Raw genomic sequence first — 18,046 nt, 5'->3', positions numbered from 1 at the left:
CTCCAGCCATTTCGGCCATCTGAGAAGTGAACCAGTGGATGGAAGACCTCTCTCTCCTCTCTCTGCCTCTGCCTCTCTCTGCCTCTGCCTTCAAATCAATCAATCAATCTTTAAAATAAAGAGGGAGAGAGAGAACTGTGTTTGCCCCTGATTTCCCACCAGGTAAGAAGAGGCCAGGTGAGCTGCTGAGGACACAGAGACATTAGCAAGTCCCTGCCCCTCCCTTCTAGTGTGGTTGCCTCCAAGTCCTGAGGCCGCTGCTTGCACTGGGCACCCAGGCCTAGGACCTGGGTGTAGGGCGCAACTTCTGGAGGAAGGAAAAGAGGGAATTGTAGCACTGATGAGCCTCCTGCTAGGCACCCATGCTTTAAAGGAGTTATTTTATTTGAAAGGCAGGCAGGGACCTGCATTGTGGTGCAGTGGGTTAAACCATCTCCTGCAGTGCTGGCATCCCATATGGGTGCTGGTTTGAGTCCCGGCTGCTCCACTTCCAATCCAGCTACCTGCTAATGCTCCTGGGAAAGCATTATAGGATGACCCAAGTCCTTGGGCCCCTGCACCTGGGTGGGAGACCCAGATGAGGCTCCTGGCTCCTGATTTGGCCTGGCCCAGTCCTGGCCACTGCAGCTATTTGGGAAGTGAACCATCGGATGGAAGACCTCTCTCTCTCTCTCTCTCTCTCTCTCTTTGCCTCTCCTTCTCTCTCTGTGTAACTCTGACTTTCAAATAAATGAATGAATCTTTAAAACAAGCAAAGAAACAAAAAATGAAAGGCAGAGCAGCAGAGAGGGAGAGAGAAAGAGAAGGAGAGAGAGAGGGAGAGAGAGAGAGAGAGCATCCAACCACTGGTTCACTCCACAAATCGCTGTGACTGTTAGGTCTGGGCCAGGCTGAAACCAGGAGCCAGGAGCTCCATCCAGGTTTCTCATGTGGATTTAGGGGCCCAAGCACTTGGGCCATCTTCTGCTGCTTTCCCAGGCACATTAGCAGGGACCTGGATCGGAAGTGGAGCAGACAGGACTCAACCAATAAGGGATGTCTGTCTGTGAGTTGTTGCAAGCGGTGGCTTAACCTGCTGTACCACAATACCAGCTTCCCGCCCACTTTTTTGTTGTTGTTGTTGTTGTTGTTAAAGAGCCAGTGCCTTAAAAATGCCCATTGATCATCTGATCTCTCAGAAAGGTCTCCCAGGAAGGGGACACACTGAGGGTTAGGTTTCCTGGGCGGTGGGGTTCACATTCCAGTGTCGCCAGGGTGATGCCCACGAGGGGTATTCCGGCCAGGCGAGGCTCCTTGCATGGCCAAGGGGTGCTGGTTTGTGGCTCTTTCTTCAATGTTGCAGGAAGCTGAATAGAGCCCAGGACCTGGATCTTCTGGTCGGTCACGGGAAAGGTTTGTGTCGAAGGGGAGTTGGGCTACCTGGCTCTGGCCGCAGGTGCCCTCCCAGCTGTAACTCAGCCACCCTTGAGCAAGCGGCCCTTGCCTTAGGTGATGATGCACATACAGACCTCCCAGCTTGCCTCACGCCCCCTGGCCTGGGGTCTCCCTGGCCAAGCCCACTCTGCCCTGCCCCCAGCATTCGCTCCTGCCGCTGGGGATGTAGGTCAGTGAGAGTGGGTGGGTGAGGACGCCCAGAGAACAGAGGCTCATCCCGACATGACACTCCGCAGGGCAGCAGTGACAACACTTGAACCTGAAAACTGCCTGAAAATAGACTGTGTCTATGACATTATGCAAATCATATGCAAAGTCAAGAAGCCCTCTGTCTATTTCTAGCGAACCCAATGTGGCCCCGGTGGAAACAGCGTGTTCCCAGAGTCGCCCACCCAGCTTGACGGTGGCACAGCCAGCCCCAGGAGACTGGGCTCAGGACGTGCACCCCGGGGCCTGGCATCTGGGCAAGAGGCCTTTGCCATGTCTTTGGCGGCCAATTGCAATATCAGTGTGGATATGGAGAAAGCAAGCCATCTTCCTCCAGGGTTGTTGGGGGGTGGGCTACAGAGGCCTTGGCGGGGGAAGGGGCTCCTGCCCCTGGGTTATCTTCACCCCTCTCCAGCATAACACCCCCCCAGACCCCTTCCTTGTAGAAGCGGGGAGACTAGAGCCTTATTGGAGCTTAGGGTCCCCCAGGGAATCAGAGCAAAGCATAGGGTGCAGTGGGTAGTCTTCCAAAGCAACGAGGTTCCGAGGCTGTACCACAGGACATGGAGGCCTGCCCAGGATTCCTCTAACCCCTCCCGCGTAGTGTGCTGGGACCTCCCCTCTTGGCAGTTTTCTCACCACCCCCTCCCCACTCTCCACCCACAGCGTGGACACCAGGCTGAGTATGAGGGGCCCGTGTCTGGCAGGTGCAGGTGCAGGTGCAGGAGGGAGACTACCTTTGTGGGATGCTAGGGGGCGCCCCTGTTAACATCCCTAAACCCCGGTCCTAGGCGGAGGGGTGTCGGTTGTGCAGGACCCCAAGCACCCAGTGTGGGAGGCCGCAGACCCACACCAGACTGGCAGGCTGCAGCGAGCAGGCCAGGCGTCCGGATAAAAGGGCTTGGGGCCCCCTCCCGGGGTTCCCCTAGGAGCGCGCATCTAATATAAACGCAGAATTTCCGGGCTGGGCAGGCCCCGTGCAAGGGCTCCTCCCAGGGCTTTCAATACCCACACGTCTCGGCATGTCCCCGCCCCCAGCCTCCGGGGTAGAGGACGGGTGGCAAGGGGCTTTCTGAGAGCAGACGCCAAGGAGGGTGCCCAAGGCGGGGGAATCTTCCCACTGCGGGGGTGGGGACCGACTCTGGACAAGGTGGGAGACTCCACTGGAGGAAGCAATTGCGGAGGACCGGCCCCGGCCGCCCGCACACCGACTCAGACAGCTCTCGCTAGGTGTGGCTTTCGTGGGGGCACAGCTCCTGCGCACGCACGGTCGGCGGGGCCGTCTGTCCCCACCCTGCCGGGAAAGGCCCGCCGACCCCGCCAGGCAGGCAGGCGGCCAGCAGAGGGCGCCGGGGCGAGCTGGCTGCTCCCTGCAGGGTCGGAGCGGAGCCGTGGGGGGGCGCGGGGGCGGCCCAGGGGACCCGAGCCGGGGCTGCAGCGGAGGCCCACGCCTGGGAGGAGCTGAGGATTCAACCACGGTTTATTGAGGACCTACTAGGTGCTGGGCGCGTGGTAGATGCTGCCACATACGGTATCCCCAGGTAAGGAGGGATGTCCACCCTTCGTGCAGGCCGGGCGCCAAGCCGCTGCTGCTTCTCCCCACCTCGCTGTCACTCCTCCTCCTGCCTCACGCCTCCTCTTCGGGATTTTCCGGTTTGGGAGAGCTGCTGCCTTCAGTCTCTGGCTGTGGCGTCTCAAGGGGAGTTTGGCCCCCAATTCCTTCTGGAGGGAGCCGGATTGCTGGCCTGGGCGGGTCCCCCCGGGGGCGGGAGGCCCTGCAGGAGTGCTCTGAGAACGCAGCCAGCCCAACTCCACCGCCTGCTTTCGCCCAGTCTCACTTCCTGGTTCCCCTCTGGCCTTGCACAATGCCCGGAGCCAGGCGTGGGAAAGTGCAAAGCTGGCCTGAGTGTATGGAGCGGGGAGAGGGGAAGCCGTCTTTGCCCCCACCCTACCAAGAGTTGCTCGCTGTCAGGCTAGGTGTTCCCAAGCCCCGGGCTGCCCTTGTCCCCAGCCTGAGCCCCACCCCCACCCCTTACACTTTCACAAGCTCCACCTCCTCCCAGCCCATCCACCTGCTCAGTACATGGATATAACGCCTTGCCATTTTCCACTGAGTTCTCCCAAGACATATACCCTCTGGGGCCTGGGCCCTGGTCCATAGGAAGTAGGTACTTGGTGTAAAAAAGCTGGAGTCAAATTTCTTTTGAGGCCGGCGCCGCGGCTCACTAGGCTAATCCTCCGCCTAGCGGCGCCGGCACACCGGGTTCTAGTCCCGGTCAGGGCGCCGGATTCTGTCCCGGTTGCCCCTCTTCCAGGCCAGCCCTCTGCTGTGGCCAGGGAGTGCAGTGGAGGATGGCCCAGGTGCTTGGGCCCTGCACCCCATGGGAGACCAGGAAAAGCACCTGGCTCCTGGCTCCTGCCATCGGATCAGCGCGGTGCGCCGGCCGCAGCGCGCCGGCCGCGGCGGCCATTGGAGGGTGAACCAACGGCAAAGGAAGACCTTTCTCTCTGTCTCTCTCTCTCACTGTCCACTCTGCCTGTCAAAAAAAAAAAAATTTCTTTTGAGCCTTGGAAGTCCCAGAGGCCTCACCCCTAGCCCTGTGGCCCAGAAGACCAAGGAGAAGAGGGTGGGGGCTGGTTCTGCAGCTTGCAGAGTTAGACCAGGAGGCACAGCAGACACTTCTGGAATAAAGTCCTTTGCAAACTCCCCCCCTCCCCCGTCTTGAGGCCCAACAGCCAGGAACTGGGGCCGAAGGTGCACATGACACTGATGACCGTCCACTCAGACACAGACCGACATTTCAAAGAAAATCAGTGGAGCAAGCGGCCAGGACGAGACCTGGGCCCCGGACTCCAGCTCAGCCTCTCCGCCAGAGTGGGCCCTGGTGTCCTCTTGGTTCCCCTGCAAGTGCTGTGGGCCTCCCCCCTTTGACCCATGCCTGTCCACTGGCCTAGGACTCTCCCACTGCCTCAACAGGACCCCTGGAGTTTTGAATGCCCTAAGAAGTCACCGTGGATGGGATGGTGGGGAGTAGGCGGGGTAGGGCACTGGCCCCGGCTGCCTGGGAGAGCCGGCGTTCTCGCCTAGCCAGGGTCTTGTCTGGGAGACAGAGAGCCCGGAGCTGAGCTCAAAACCCACGGAGACAAACGCACGGGCTCTGGGTATCTGGGGCTTGTGCCAGAGTCTGGGCTCTGGCAGGAGCGCGTGTCTGCTGATAGCTGGACAGGGCCCCTGTGCCACTGTGGTGGCTGGGGTGGGAAGGGCAGGGGGTCCACAAGCGCAGGCCTGGCCGCCTGGCTCCGGTCCTTTGGGAGGGGTAGGGGGTACCCCCCACTGGCACGGGGGTAGGAAGGGAGCCTGGCGTCTTTGTAGCCTGGCGTCAGGGAGCCGGCTGCTTAGAGCAGGCCAGACGGCGGGGCATCGGGTTTCAGCCCGGCTGTAATTTTGGCTGGATGGGCTGGGGGCCCGAGCTGGGCGGAGCGCAGCTGCCCCACAGAGAGGGGAGCCCCTCCCCGGCTCTCACTCTCAACGCCACCTGTACCCAGTCAGTTGGGCCACCATCCACGGCCTCCCGGCCCCACGCCTGCAGGCAGAGGGGAGACGGGCGCCCGCCCCCAGTCTAGTGGATCGCTTTTGGCTTCTCCAGGCTGTTGCTGAGCTTCTGCAGGGTTTTCTTGATGCGCAGCGCGGTGAGGCGGGCCGAGGGGTTGGGGTACCAGCACTCTCGCATCATCTGTACCACTCCTGACAGCACCTGGGGGCAGGGGGGAGGCAGAGGACAGGGAGAGGGGGGCGTGGGAGCAGGGAGGGTAGCGGGAGCCAGGTAAGGATGAGGAGAGAGAGAGAAAACGTGGAAGACAGAGAGAGGGGCTCAGATCTGCAGCAGCACCCCTCCCTCCCCCGGTGAGGGTGGAAGGAGCCCCTTACCCCACCTCCCACCTCGGCCAACACCCGCGGGGTAGGCAGCGCAGGCCCTGCAGCCCATGTGCAGCCTGATCCCCAGAGCAGGGCCAAAGCCTCCAGCCACACGGGGCCCAGCGAACGGTGGCAGCATGGGTGGCAGGCAGTGCCCCAAAATGCTTGTGTCCAGGGCTGGAACCATCCCAGGAAGCTCAGCGGTGTTAGGACATGCCAGCCGCGCCCCCTGTGCTGCCTGAGAGCATGTGCGTGTGCAAAGGAGCACACACGTGGCTTTTTGTGGGGACGTGTGTTGTGCAGACACGTACCCACGCCTGTTCCATGTAAGGACACACATGTATACATTCATTTTCTCAGTAAATGTGCATGGGGCACTGTGAGAGGTGACAGGGTTACAGAGCAAGCGAGCAGACGCCTGTTTTGTCCCCCCCCCCCCGGGAGGGTGCCCACTGCAGGGGGCGGATCTGTGCCTGTCTGTGTGTGGCTCTGAGTGTCGGCTCAGGAGCATATGCACGCCTGTCTGTGTTTATATACATGCGTGTGTGTCTTCATGTAAGCATGTGCGATGTTTGGAGAAAAAACAAAAGCAAACAACAACCAAAATTCCCTGGCAGGAGATGGGGCCAAGAGCCTCTGAGTTTCTGGAAATCTCAGGGTAACCCGAGGGCCGGGGGAGGGGGCGGTGCCTCCGGGGAGGTGCTCCCTCTCCATCTGAGACACGCAGGAGACATCCAAGGGGAACGCAGACCTCAGACGCAAAGTCCCTGGGACCTGGACCCCCCACACACACCAGCCCTTGCCCTCCCGACCCCAGCAGAGGCCTCACCGGGTCTGCAGCCAGGCGGTTGGGGATGGTGGGAGTCTGCTGGTCCACACACACCACCTTCTTCATGTCCTCGAAGCTGGGGTCATTGGGCACCACGTCGTAGAACGGCGGCCGGTAGTCCTCCACGATGCCTGTGGGGCGGAGGGTGGGCAGGGCCATCACTCGGGACCCCAAGGAGGCCCAATGGGCTGCTTCACCCACCGTCCACCCCGTGCGGAGACCATAACAGGTGTATTAACTGATATACATCCTGCTGTTCATTTTGCACTTCCCGTATGCCAGGCATCGCAGGTGCCTTCCCGTCGTTATCCTTAGTCCTCACAGCAGCCCAACGAGGTGGCAACTGCCGTGACCCCCATTTCACAGGTGAAGAAACTGATACTGAGCCCTAGGGTACACAATGGAGTGGCGGCAAAGTCAAAAGACTCTCATCAGCTTCCTAGGCCAGATCTTGGTCTGGTCTTTAAAAAAAGAAAAATATGTATTTGAAAGGCAGAGGTACAGAGCCAGAGGAGGAGGGGAGGGAGGGGAGGGGGGAGGGAGACAGGCTGGGGCTATGGTGTAGCGGGTAAAGCCACTGCCTGCAGTGCTGGGATCCCATATGGGCACCAGCTCGAGACCTGGCTGTTCCACTTCTGATCCAGCTCTCTGCTAAGGCCTGGGAAAGCAGTGGAAGATGGCCCAAGTCCTTGGGCCCCTGTACCAGAAGAAGCTCCTGGCTCCTGGTTCTGGATCAGTGCAGCTCCAGCCGTTGTGGCCATCTAGGGAGTGAACCAGTGGATGGAAGACCTCTCTTTCTGCCTCTCTGTAACTCTGCCTTTCAAATAAATAAATCTTTAAGAGAGAGAGAGAGAGAGACTCTTCCATCTACTGGTTCACTCCCCAAATGGCCACAACGGCCAGGACTGGAACTCCATCCAAGGCTGCCATGTAGGCAGCAGGAGCCCAATTGCTTAGGCCATCCTCCGCTGCTTTCCCAGGTATAGTAGTAGGAGCCGGCGCCGTGGCTCAATAGGCTAATCCTCCACCTTGCGGCGCCGGCACACCGGGTTCTAGTCCCGGTTGGGGCGCCGGATTCTGTCCCGGTTGCCCCTCTTCCAGGCCAGCCCTCTGCTGTGGCCCGGGAGTGCAGTGGAGGATGGCCCAGGTGCTTGGGCCCTGCACCCCATGGGAGACCAGGAAAAAAAGCACCTGGATCCTGGCTCCTGCCATCGGATCAGCGCGGTGCGCCGGCTGCAGCGGCGGCCATTGGAGGGTGATCCAACGGCAAAAGGAAGACCTTTCTCTCTCTGTCTCTCTCTCTCACTGTCCACTCTGCCTGTCCAAAAAAAAAAAAAAAAAACCAGGTATAGTAGTAGGGAGCTGCATCAGAAGTGGAGCAGCCGGGACTTGAACCATTCATTGCCCGTACAAGATGCTGGCGTGAGAGGTGGCCAGCTTAAGCCACTGGGCCCCAACACCGGCCCCTCCAGTCTTTCCACAGCTACACAGGCCCCAGGCCCTGCCTGCAGACCTGGACCACCACAAGTGCCTGATCCTAATAGCACCTGGTGTTGTTTACTGAGCGCTTCCTGGGTGCCTGGCCCTGTCCTGGGTGCTCTCCGTTAAATCCTCGCACGGTCAATATCACACTATCAGCTCCATCTGACACACCAAAAAAGTAAGACCGAGGCAGTTGAGCAACCTAAGATGAACAGGGGTAACAGACACAGCCAGAGTCCGACACCAGTGCCCATGCTCCTGACCGCTCCCCTCTCCCGGCTGGTGGACTGCTGGATGAGGACTGGATCAAGCACAAAAATTAACAAAAAATGTTTTTTGAGAGTCAGAGTTTCTATCCGCTGGTTGGATGCCTGCAGCCACTGGGGCTGGGCTGGGCTGAAGCCAGGAGCCCAGAAGCCCATCCAGGCCTCCTGTGTGGATGGCAGGGACCCGACCACTTGAGTCACTGCTGCTGTCTCTCAAGGCACACGCTAGCAGGAGGCTGGGTTTGCGAGTGGGGCTGGGACTCAAACCCAAGCACCCCAATATGGGACGTGGGTGTCCCAAGTGGCCACTTAACAGCCGTGTCACATGCTGATAGGTCCAAAGAGCATCCCCCAGCCCCAGGGCCGGCACGCCCTCCGCTGAGCCACGCAGCCGGCAGCACCCCTTCCCATGTCACCCCCAGTGTGCGGTCCTCGGTGACAGTTTTCTGACCATGGTGCCCATGCCCCAACCCGTCTCGCTTCCCAGCCTGAGGCTGGGGGCCCTGGGGCCACGCAGGCCACAACCACAGGAGGGCCTTGGCCAGCTGCTCACCCCCGTGGCTGGCTTCCAGGCCGGCCCCTTGCAGCCCCAGCCCTAATCAGTGCTGCCCGGAGGCCTGAGCGTGTCTAATGAGCCTTTAATCAGAGCCGGGGCTGACACCAGATTACAGTGTTTATAATGCGCTGCTGACAGCTCTTCCCTGCCAGCCCAGAGCCTGCACACAGCCTCCGACCCAGCCCTCCCCTCCTGCCTGCAGCCTGCTGGGGGGGAGGGGAGGGGAGGGGAGGCGGGGCTTGGCTTCTTGCAGGTGCTCCCTCCTGCTGACCACAGCCCACGCTGGTCAGGTCGTGCCCCGAGTCCGGAGGAACTGAGCCCCCGAATCAGGGTCTCCAGGAGGGGCTGGTGGCCAGCATGGGCAGATGTGGGCCAGTACAGGGCTCCTCTTGTGTCCTTAGGATCGTCCCCAGTCTGCCAGGCCGCCCACAGCCTTCACCTTGGATGCACCAGCCCCAGACGACCCCCGTCCCCCGTCCAGTCCACAGGCGGGCAGGCACCGAGCATAGGATTCACCAGGGCAGGTCCTGTACCTGCTCCCACACCCGACAGATCGAGAGGCCCTGCAGCGACCCACAGGAACCAAGAGGCAGCAGGAAGCAGGCGGAGCAGGCACCGTAACAGCCTGCGTTCCTGTGGATGAGCAAAGGGCCAGAGAGGCACAGAGACGCAGTGATGAAGAGCACTGGCCCCTGGTGCTGTGGCGTAGCGGGTAGAGCTGCCACCTGCAGTGTCGGCATCCCATATGGGCGCTGGTTCAAATCCTGGCTGCTCCACTTCCAATCCAGCTCCCTGCTAATGCTCCTGGGAAAGCAGTGGAGGATGGCTCAAGTGCTTGGGCCCCTGCACCTACGTGGGAGACCCAGAAGAAGCTCCAGGCTCCTGGCTTCAGCCTGGCCCAGCCCTGGTCATTGCAGACATTTGGGGAGTGAACCAGCAGGGGGAAGATTCTCTCTCTCTCTGTAACTCTGCCTTTCAGATAAATAAATAAACCTTAAAAAAAAAAAGTGCTGGCCCCAGGGTCAGACTGCCTATTCTCAGACGCTGCTGCTGTCTGGAGCCAGCTGTAATTGTGTTCCTCAGTCTGCTCATCCATCAAATGGGCATAATACTATGTCCAGCACTTATCCTGTTACAGCAATAATGACCATGGATATTTGCCTGAGTACTGCTCTGAGTACTTGGATTACCTCAAAAACCAGAAGCTGCTTTTAAGTCTCATTTCCCGAGTGAGGAAAGTGAAACACAGACAGGCTAAGTTGCCTGCCCACCGTCCGTCACAGCACACTCAGGACCCAGGCAGTGTGCTTCCAAGCCCACGCTCTTAACCACGAAGCCGTAACCACCTCCCTGCCAATACAGGAGGAGTAAGACACGCTGATACCTGTAGCACTTATAGCAAGGCATCTGGTGCTATTTAAGCTCCATAAATGTTAGCCTGCTATTCATATTTCTGTTATTATCACACACCCGGGATTTTAGAGCCGGAATCACAGACTCAGGCTCCGCCGGACCTCACTGTCTGAGCGGCACTGAGGTGACACCAGGAGGGCGCCCCCGGCTGCACCTGCCCGCCACCCTCCCCTGACGCTGTGCCAGGTGGGCCCTCACCATTGACAATGGTCCGCCGGGCGATCTCCCACAGCACCAAGCCAAAGGCCCAGACGTCCGTCCACTTGTAGGACTCGAAGCAGTCGGTGCGTATCTTCTCCTCCAGCACCTCGGGCGCCATGTACCGCTTGGTGCCCACCCTGGGGTTGTGGCCGATGTCCAGGTAATCACTACCCTGGGAGTGCATCACAGCCAGACCTGCAGGTACCAGGCCTGTCACTCACGGGGCCCACATGGTCCCTGGAGTTGAGGGGTCCAGGGCTGCAGGCCATATTTGGGTGGGAGAGACACAGTGACGTGTCGACGGGCAGGCAAATGGATGCCCACCCTGAGCTGGGTCTGGACACAGGGAAGCAGCCGCCACAGTTTATCATCTGAGGCTCTATTGTGCCCACTTCCCGGAGCAGAGCCCCGAGGCTGGGAATGGAGCAAGATGAGAACCGGAGCCCCAGCCCCAGCCCCGACTGCTCACCCAGGTCCGCGATGCAGCACTGCAAGTTGCTCTTAACCAACACATTGCGGCTCTTGAGGTCGCGGTGGGCGATGGCCGGTTTGCCCTGCGTGCCGAAGATCTCCACGTGCAGGTGCGCCAGGCCGCAGGCCGCGGACACCGCCAGCCTCAGGGCCAGCTGGGGCTCCAGCGTCTGCCTCTGTAGGAAGTCGTAGAGCGAGCCGTGCTCGTGGTAGTGCGTGATGAGCCACAGCTGCGTGCTCGAGTTGCGGGAGGTCATGTCCGAGGCAATGAAGCCTGTGTGGGGGTCAAGGTTGAGGGGGAGGTCAAGGTCGAGGGGTGTCAAGATCAAGGTCGGGGGGGCCAGGACAGGGCATGGGTAGGGTCAGGGCAAAGCAGGGGCTGGGGTGGAGGTGGGAGCTGAAGGGGGCTGGGGGCTGGGTGAGGGTGGGCAGGTGCAGGGGCCGACGGTCTCCCTTGCCTAGGATGTTGTCGTGTCTCAGCAGCACCGTGTTGTAGATCTCCGTCTCCCGGAACCAGGACTGCTCGTCCCTCGAGGAGAAGATCTTCACGGCCACACTCTCACCGTGCCACAAGCCCCGCCACACCTCTCCGTAGCGGCCCTTCCCTGACGCGGCAGCCAGAGGAGAGGACGAGGTTCACACCCCGAGCACCTAGAGCCCCTCAGCTTGGCTGCTGCACTGCTGACATCCCCGCTGCCCTACATCCACATCCAGTCCCGGCTGCGGGCCACCCCTAGCTGCCTCTCGTTCCACCCCTGCACCCACAGAAGCACCAGGTCCTGCCCCTCTCCAAGCCACTCCCCTGCCCAGCACAATCCCAACCTGACCCAGGCCCGGCCCCACCCTGCCTGCCCGGGGCCTCACCCCTCCAGGCTCATGGAAGCCCTCTCCCAACTCACCCACACACTCCACCAGGGCCACCTGCCGTGCCACTGTCCTCTGCACCAGGAAGGGGAGCCCAGAGCCGCTGCCCGTGGTGCAGTTGCTGTCCACAAGGTCCTGGGGGCACCGAGGGGCCACTGAGGGGCCACCCACCCCCAGCAGCAGCCCCCTTCTCTGGGGGTCATTGCCCGCCCCCCACCCCGGGTCCCAGCGTCCTCCCCGCCCCCCACCCCCCCATGCCCATACCCCCAGCATGCTGTCCCCTTGCTCGGATGCCTTCAGGATGAGGCTGGACTCGCCCAGGTCGCTGTACAGGCCCCGCTGCTTCTCCTGCCTCCGCCGCACGCGCCACAGGCCCAGGGCACCCAGAGCCAGCAGGACCAGCAAGGCCATCACAGGGCCCAGGATCAGAGGCAACTGGCCGTTGGCTGGGTGCTCCGGAGGGGTTTGGGTGGCTGGGAGAGGGGGACATTGAGGCCCAGCTTCCCCCCCCGCCCCCCCCCCCCGCCTGCGGTAGCCCTCTCTGCCCCGCCTCCACCCCTCCCTGGCCAGAGCCCGGGAGGAAAGCAGGGCAGGGGCAGAGACAGGGGGCCCCACAGACCTACCCTCGAGCACCAGGGACACGTTGTGGTTGCAGTGGGGGCTGTAGCAGCAGTAGTGGCTGACGAAGTCGGTGGGGCGCCCCCTGCAGAGCTCCGGGTGCAGGCTCCCGCAGCCGCGGTGCTCCTGGGGGCGTCTGCCCTCCTCCCGTACCAGCACGACTGTGCACCAGGCCCCCTGGCACGTGGGCCCCCTGCAGTGGGGGTTCTCACACGTGCAGGTCAGCAGCGGGCCTCGCAAGGGCCGCCCAGGGTCACCTGGGAGACACACGAGAGGCTCAGCCACCATTTCTGTCCCATCGTCCAACCCCTCAAACAAGCTCGGGACCTTGGGGCCTGACCTCCATCCTCGGAGCCTCCGAGATCCCAATCTCCCCTCCCAGTTCCAGGCCCTCAGCCCCAGCTCTGAGGCTCTCCCGGCCTGGGAGACGCCCCCACCCCCTGCACCCCAGACTGCGATCAAGGACAGAGGAAGACCAGGGCAGAGAGCTTGGCCTGAGCCCCACTGTCTTCTCCCTCCAGCCCAGGTTCCCGGTGCCTCACTCCTTCCCAGCCTTTCAAGTTCAGCCTGAGCAGCAGCTGAGCCACGCAGGGCCCCCGTTCCCTGCCTGCTCCCCAGACACTCACCCTGGGTGAGGCCCAAGGTCATCAGCAGCATCAGAAAACCGCTCCTGGGGGGGTTCAAGGCCATGGTCGCTGGGACAGGAGAGAGACAGGGAGACTGGCAAAATGTGACAGCTGCGGACTACGGTTCCCTCCCAGCCAGAGGAAATCACTGGGTGTATTTTTGGGGGGAAGGCACGGAGGCCACCTCCCTACTCCCTGTGTCTGCTTGGGGGCGGGGCCTACAGGGGAAGTTCTGGCTCACTTCCCCATGGAAACCATCCTGTTAGGGGTGAAGGGTGGAGAGCCCATGTTTCAGTCACTGAGAGCTTAGGGGAACCCTGGCTCCAGTCCCCAGCTGCTGAGAGCTGGGCTGGTGTAGAAGGCACAGCAGCCGCCCCTCATCCTCTGCCCCTCGCCCACCCCTCTCCCGGCTTTCACCCCTGCCCACCCTTTTCCCAGTGCCCCGGTCCACCTCCAGCCCCCCAGCCCTGGCTGCCTGGAACATAAACAGACTCCTGGCTTCACTTCCTGCTATTCAGGGTCCCGCCACGCCGGGGAACAGGAATCAAGATTGTTTAGATTGGGGTCTGGATAGAATAGGCAAGGAGTCACGCAGGGCAGGGAATCGGGGCAGCCGGCAGCCAGTGTGGGGTCTGGAGACGGAGTTCTAGGAGCGCACCTTGGAAACCACAGAATCCAGCCCCGTGATGTAGAGCAGGTGTGAGGGGGTGGGGAGTAAGGCTCAGACAGGGCAGGAGACTTGTCCAGGGTCACAGGGCCCTTGGGAAGAGCTCCAGGCGCCCACACGCCTTCCACTCTCTCTCTCGCCCCAGTAGTGGCTGCCCTACCCACCCCCGCGCCCCCGTCTGGCGCTGGCTCACGCCAGGCAAAAAGGAACCTCTCTGCTCTGCTCCACCACCCCGGGAGTGTCTGGTGCCAACTCTGCTCTGTTCCCTGGGCCCCTCCTGTCCCCGGGAACTGTCCTGCAAAGGGTGTAGGAGGGCCAGTGACACGAGGGAAGCGAAACACACCTAAACGCCCAATGCGTGACTTTCGGTGGCTGGCCAGGGCTGGCCGAACTGCTCCAGCCGGTTGGTAGAGAGTGTTTACCAGGAGCAATTCTGGTCTGGGACAGTCCCCAGCCCTTGTCCCCCACCGGCCACTGCTTCAGAAGCAACCCTGCTTTTCGTCTCCCAAAGGGTCAGACACAGAAAGCGGGGGCTCAGGCTACAGCAAGAAGCATCGTGGTCAGACGGCGCCCAGGACTTCCTGAAGGGTACAGAGTGTGCTGGCGTCGGTCTGGGGCCAGGTAGGGCGGCAACCGCGAGGGAGGCGGGGTGGCCTTTGGCCTGGCTTGGTGAGGACTGGGCATGAGGCCACGTGCTCTGAGGATGGAGCCGAGATGCTGAGGCTGGGAGTGCAGGATGGCTGGGCGAGCGGCTTCATGGGCCTCTCTGCCTGGTGGCAGCTCCGGCCTTCCTGCCGGTGCTTCCTCTGCCCCAGAGGCCCGAGCTCGGGAAGGAAATGGAACCCGGGGCTGCTGCAGCTGTGCCCCCAGCCTCCGCCTGACCTCGGCCCTCCTACCCCGCCCGGCAGCCAGTGAGGACTCAGGCAAGCACTCTGCAATGGGGCCGGCAGCTGATGGAGAGGTGGCCCGAGCCCAGGTGGGGATCCCGGCAGGAAGCACTCCTTGGCAGCCCTGGCTTGCCCAGAAAGCAGCTAGGGAGAGGGGGTATGAGGCCAGCAGGGAGTGACAGCCATTCCTCTGACAACCCCAGTCCATTCTCACCTCCTTTACTTGGAAGCAGAATCCCCTGCGGTGCTCCAGTCTCGCTCTCACTCCAGATTCTGGCACCGGCAGGAAACCTGCATTTTAAAAACGCCCCCCTGCCCCCCCAGGGAATGAGAGATGTGTTCTCCACAACGTTAAGACAGGTTCCTGGGCTTTCATTTCTTGGTGCCCGGGGACACACAGAGAGGGGACTCTCACTCCCAGCCAGGGACCTCCCCATCTTCCCATCATGGGAGAAAGGGTGACCCCGGCTAAACCTGAGGCCAGCGGTTTGGGTGGGGCAGGGACCCGCTGCCTTGCAGGGACGCCCCCAGCACTTGCACAGTCCTACTACAGTCTACTCCCAGGAATGGGGTGGAGGAAAGCCTGTGATGCGTCCAGCTGCGACCCGGAAGGTCGAGTGCAGGAGCGTGCTGAGCCCTGACCAGCTGCCCTGCGAGCTGACCGCAGCAGCACTCCTGGAGCAGGGCGGGAGCCTTTTGTTTCTTAGCACAACAGTCCTGCTGATAGAAGCATCACTGCTGCTGGCCAGAAACCACAGCTGTTCCGCTCACTGCAAACATGAACTTAACCCTATGAAATAATAATGGTTAGCCTCCTGTGAGTACTAATTATGTGTTAATTCCTGAACTTTAAAGACTTATTTATTTATTTGAAAGGCAGAGTAATGGGGTGTGTGTGGGGGGGAGAGAGAGAGAGAGGTTGTTGACTCACTCTACAAATGGCTGCAGCAACCAAGGCTGGGCCAGACTAAAGCCAGGAGCCTGGAACTCCACCCAGGTCCCCCACATAGAAGGCTGGGGCCCCAGCACTTGGGCCATCTTCTGCTGTCTTCCCAGGCGCATTAGCAGGAAGCAGATGGGAGTGGAGCAGCCGGGACTCAAACCGACACTACGTATGCAGGATGCTGGCTGTACCAACAACGCTGGCCCCAGTGCTAAACCTTAATGGTTTATCTCCATTAAATCTCACAGCCACTCAGTGGGGAAACTGAGGCTCGGGCACTTGAGTCTGTCGCTGCTATACCTCCAAGCGCTTGAGTTAGGCGGGGGAAAGACCGGATGGCGCGAGCCTTGGCAGACACATTGGCCCCTGCCATCCTCATCAGCAGGTGGACTTGGGTTTGTTTACACACCGAGACTGACATTATCTGTTCTGCTGTGGGTAGAAGCAAAGTAGGGGAGTACCTGGGAGGTGCCTGTCAGTCTTTCCCTGCAGCGCAGCCAAGGGGCTGATCCCAGCGGTGTATCAGCAGCAGCTCAGCACAGCTGTGACTGCCCTGAGGCTGCGGAAGTGCTTCATCAAACACATCTGTCCTGCCTGCCCCTGCCCTGCAGCGGGTCTTGCCTGGACTCAGCTGCTCACATAAGGCTGCCCTCAGGGGTCACTGCATCATCCCCTCGGCCCCTCCGGAGCGGACCAAGCCGGGATGTCAGAGCCACAGCAGCCCGCCTTCTCCCGGGGGACAGGGTTCCAGGACACCCCCCCCCCCAGCCTGTCTCATTACCTCTCTCCCATACAGACACACCCCTGATAAAGTCTGACTTACAAATGCATACACTGAGAGATGAGCCGTAACAACTAATAATAAAATAAAACAACGGTAATCGAAGTATTAATTCCACCTTTTCACTTAAAAGTAGCACCAAAAGGCCGCTCTTTGGCATATCCAAATTGCCAGTATCATTGCTCCGGCACTGCTGGGTAAAATGCGGGTTACTTGAACAGGAGCACCGCCATACAGCCGATCTGGTAACCAAGACGGCCCACAAGTGACCACTGGTGGACAGTGTACATGGCTTGGACACGCGGGACTAAAACACGATTCGTGTCCCGTGTCCCAGGAGGGACAGAGTGGGACAATGCAACATTTCATTACACTATTCAGATCAGTGTACGGTTTACAACGTATGAATTGTTTCTTTCTAGAAGTTTCCATCTAATGTTTCCAGACTGCAGTCGACCCTGGTGCCTGAAACCACAGCTAGAGGCGACTCCCGTTTGGCGTAGTGGCCGGGCGTGGTCTGGGTCATGTGGACTCGAGTTCAAATCCTGCCTCTGCCACTCAGAGCTACGAGATCTGGGGCCAATGACACAAGCTTCTGAGGCCCAGGCTTCCCCTTGCAGGCAAAATGGGAATAATATTAGCACTTATTTCATAGGGATGATGTAGTGAAACTTCAGCAAAATACTAAGTAGTATACAGTAAGCACATAATGAATGCTACCCAAACCCCATTGACACCACCAGTGAACCTGCAGACCAGCTATCCGAGTATGTGTTTGTTGTCTTTTAGGTAGCATGGTCAGAATCACCCATCTTATGTTATCTGTGGCCAGCATTACAAGACGGGAAAAAAACGTATCTCAGTGGGTATACAGTAAGTACTCAATAAATGCTGGCTATTTCTAACAATCCAAGGAGCTGGAGGACAACTAGGGCAGCGTGGGGTCAGAAAGCTGAGACCTTACCCACACATGGAGTGCCAGCTGCTGTCCCAAACAGAAAAGGGGGTGGGACTGACTGAAAACGGGTCCCTCCGGCCTGGGTCCTCGATGGGAGGCCGTGGCCAGGGTGCCCAGGCAGGGTCAAGGTGGGTTTTGCGGGATGGAGTCTCCGCAGTGGCAGACCCCTCCAGCAGGGAGGGCCTGGGACGGGTGGGCTCCGAGGGGGACTCCACCGCACTGGAAGTGGCCCATGGCCCCCAGGTGGCCCGGAGGGGCATGTGATGGCGCCTCCGCGGGCCAAGAAAGACCCATTCACGGATGCGGGTAGAACAGAGGCGCTCTGGGAGTGGCCCCCCCATCAGCTGGCGGCAGCAGAGTTTCCCGCGTCCCAGGCCCAGGTGGGTCACCGGCAGACCCGCGCAGACAGCGGTGAGGGCCACCCTGCCCTCCAGCACGGGCCCTGCCAGGACCTCCCAGAGGCCTCGCTGACCCGCCCAGAGGAAGGGCCCCCTGCGGCGGGGGTCTGGCCGTCCGCACCCGGTCCCGCCCGCCCGCCGACCTCCACTCACCTCTGGGCCTGCGGGGCGCGGCGGGCCGCGTCCCCTCCCCGACGGCGGCCGCGGACGCGCGACGACGAGAACGGGACGGCGGCCGGGGTCCGGGCGCGGCCCTGGACAGGGCTGGGATCGGTTCGGGCTCTGCTCGGCGCGGCTGGCGCGGCGGCCTCTCAGGACTGGGAAGGGGGCTGGAGCAAAAATGTTTCTTATTCCAGCGTCTTCCTGCCTGGCCCGGCTCCACCACTCCCTCCTAATAAACCGTTTCCTATTGCCCAGCTCTCCGCCAGGCAGCCCGCCGGCCCCTTGCGGGGCTGCAGGGCCCGCCCTCCTCCATGGCTGCTGGGACCCCCAGCGCAGCCGCCCCTCACTCCCCAGGGAAGCCCCAGCC

At 60.9% G+C, this 18,046-nt stretch overlaps 1 protein-coding gene across 2 annotated transcripts; it reads right to left on the bottom strand.

The window, feature by feature from the left end:
* Positions 1 to 3,103: 3,103 nt before the first annotated feature.
* On the bottom strand, positions 3,104 to 18,046 carry ACVRL1 (activin A receptor like type 1). 2 transcript variants are annotated; one of them, XM_051845503.3, is made up of 11 exons: positions 17,671 to 18,046; positions 14,652 to 14,749; positions 12,884 to 12,952; positions 12,263 to 12,514; positions 11,904 to 12,112; positions 11,675 to 11,774; positions 11,234 to 11,380; positions 10,774 to 11,049; positions 10,302 to 10,499; positions 6,387 to 6,517; positions 3,104 to 5,396 (listed from the first exon to the last, which is right to left on the bottom strand). In XM_051845503.3, the coding sequence occupies exons 3-11, from the start codon at positions 12,945 to 12,947 to the stop codon at positions 5,262 to 5,264; spliced, it is 1,512 nt and encodes a 503-aa protein (XP_051701463.1). In that variant the 5' UTR covers positions 12,948 to 12,952; positions 14,652 to 14,749; positions 17,671 to 18,046; the 3' UTR covers positions 3,104 to 5,261. The 2 variants fall into 2 exon arrangements, with proteins under 2 accessions (XP_051701463.1, XP_069908361.1); XM_070052260.2 differs by having other exon boundaries at positions 12,884 to 12,977; positions 17,671 to 18,028.

Source organism: Oryctolagus cuniculus, chromosome 11 (genome assembly GCF_051225735.1).
Source record: "Oryctolagus cuniculus isolate XC-2025 breed Fujian yellow rabbit chromosome 11, ASM5122573v1, whole genome shotgun sequence".
Classification (NCBI taxonomy): domain Eukaryota; kingdom Metazoa; phylum Chordata; class Mammalia; order Lagomorpha; family Leporidae; genus Oryctolagus; species Oryctolagus cuniculus.
Note: the sequence above shows the minus strand (reverse complement) of the source record. Positions and strands in the feature narration are given on the sequence as shown.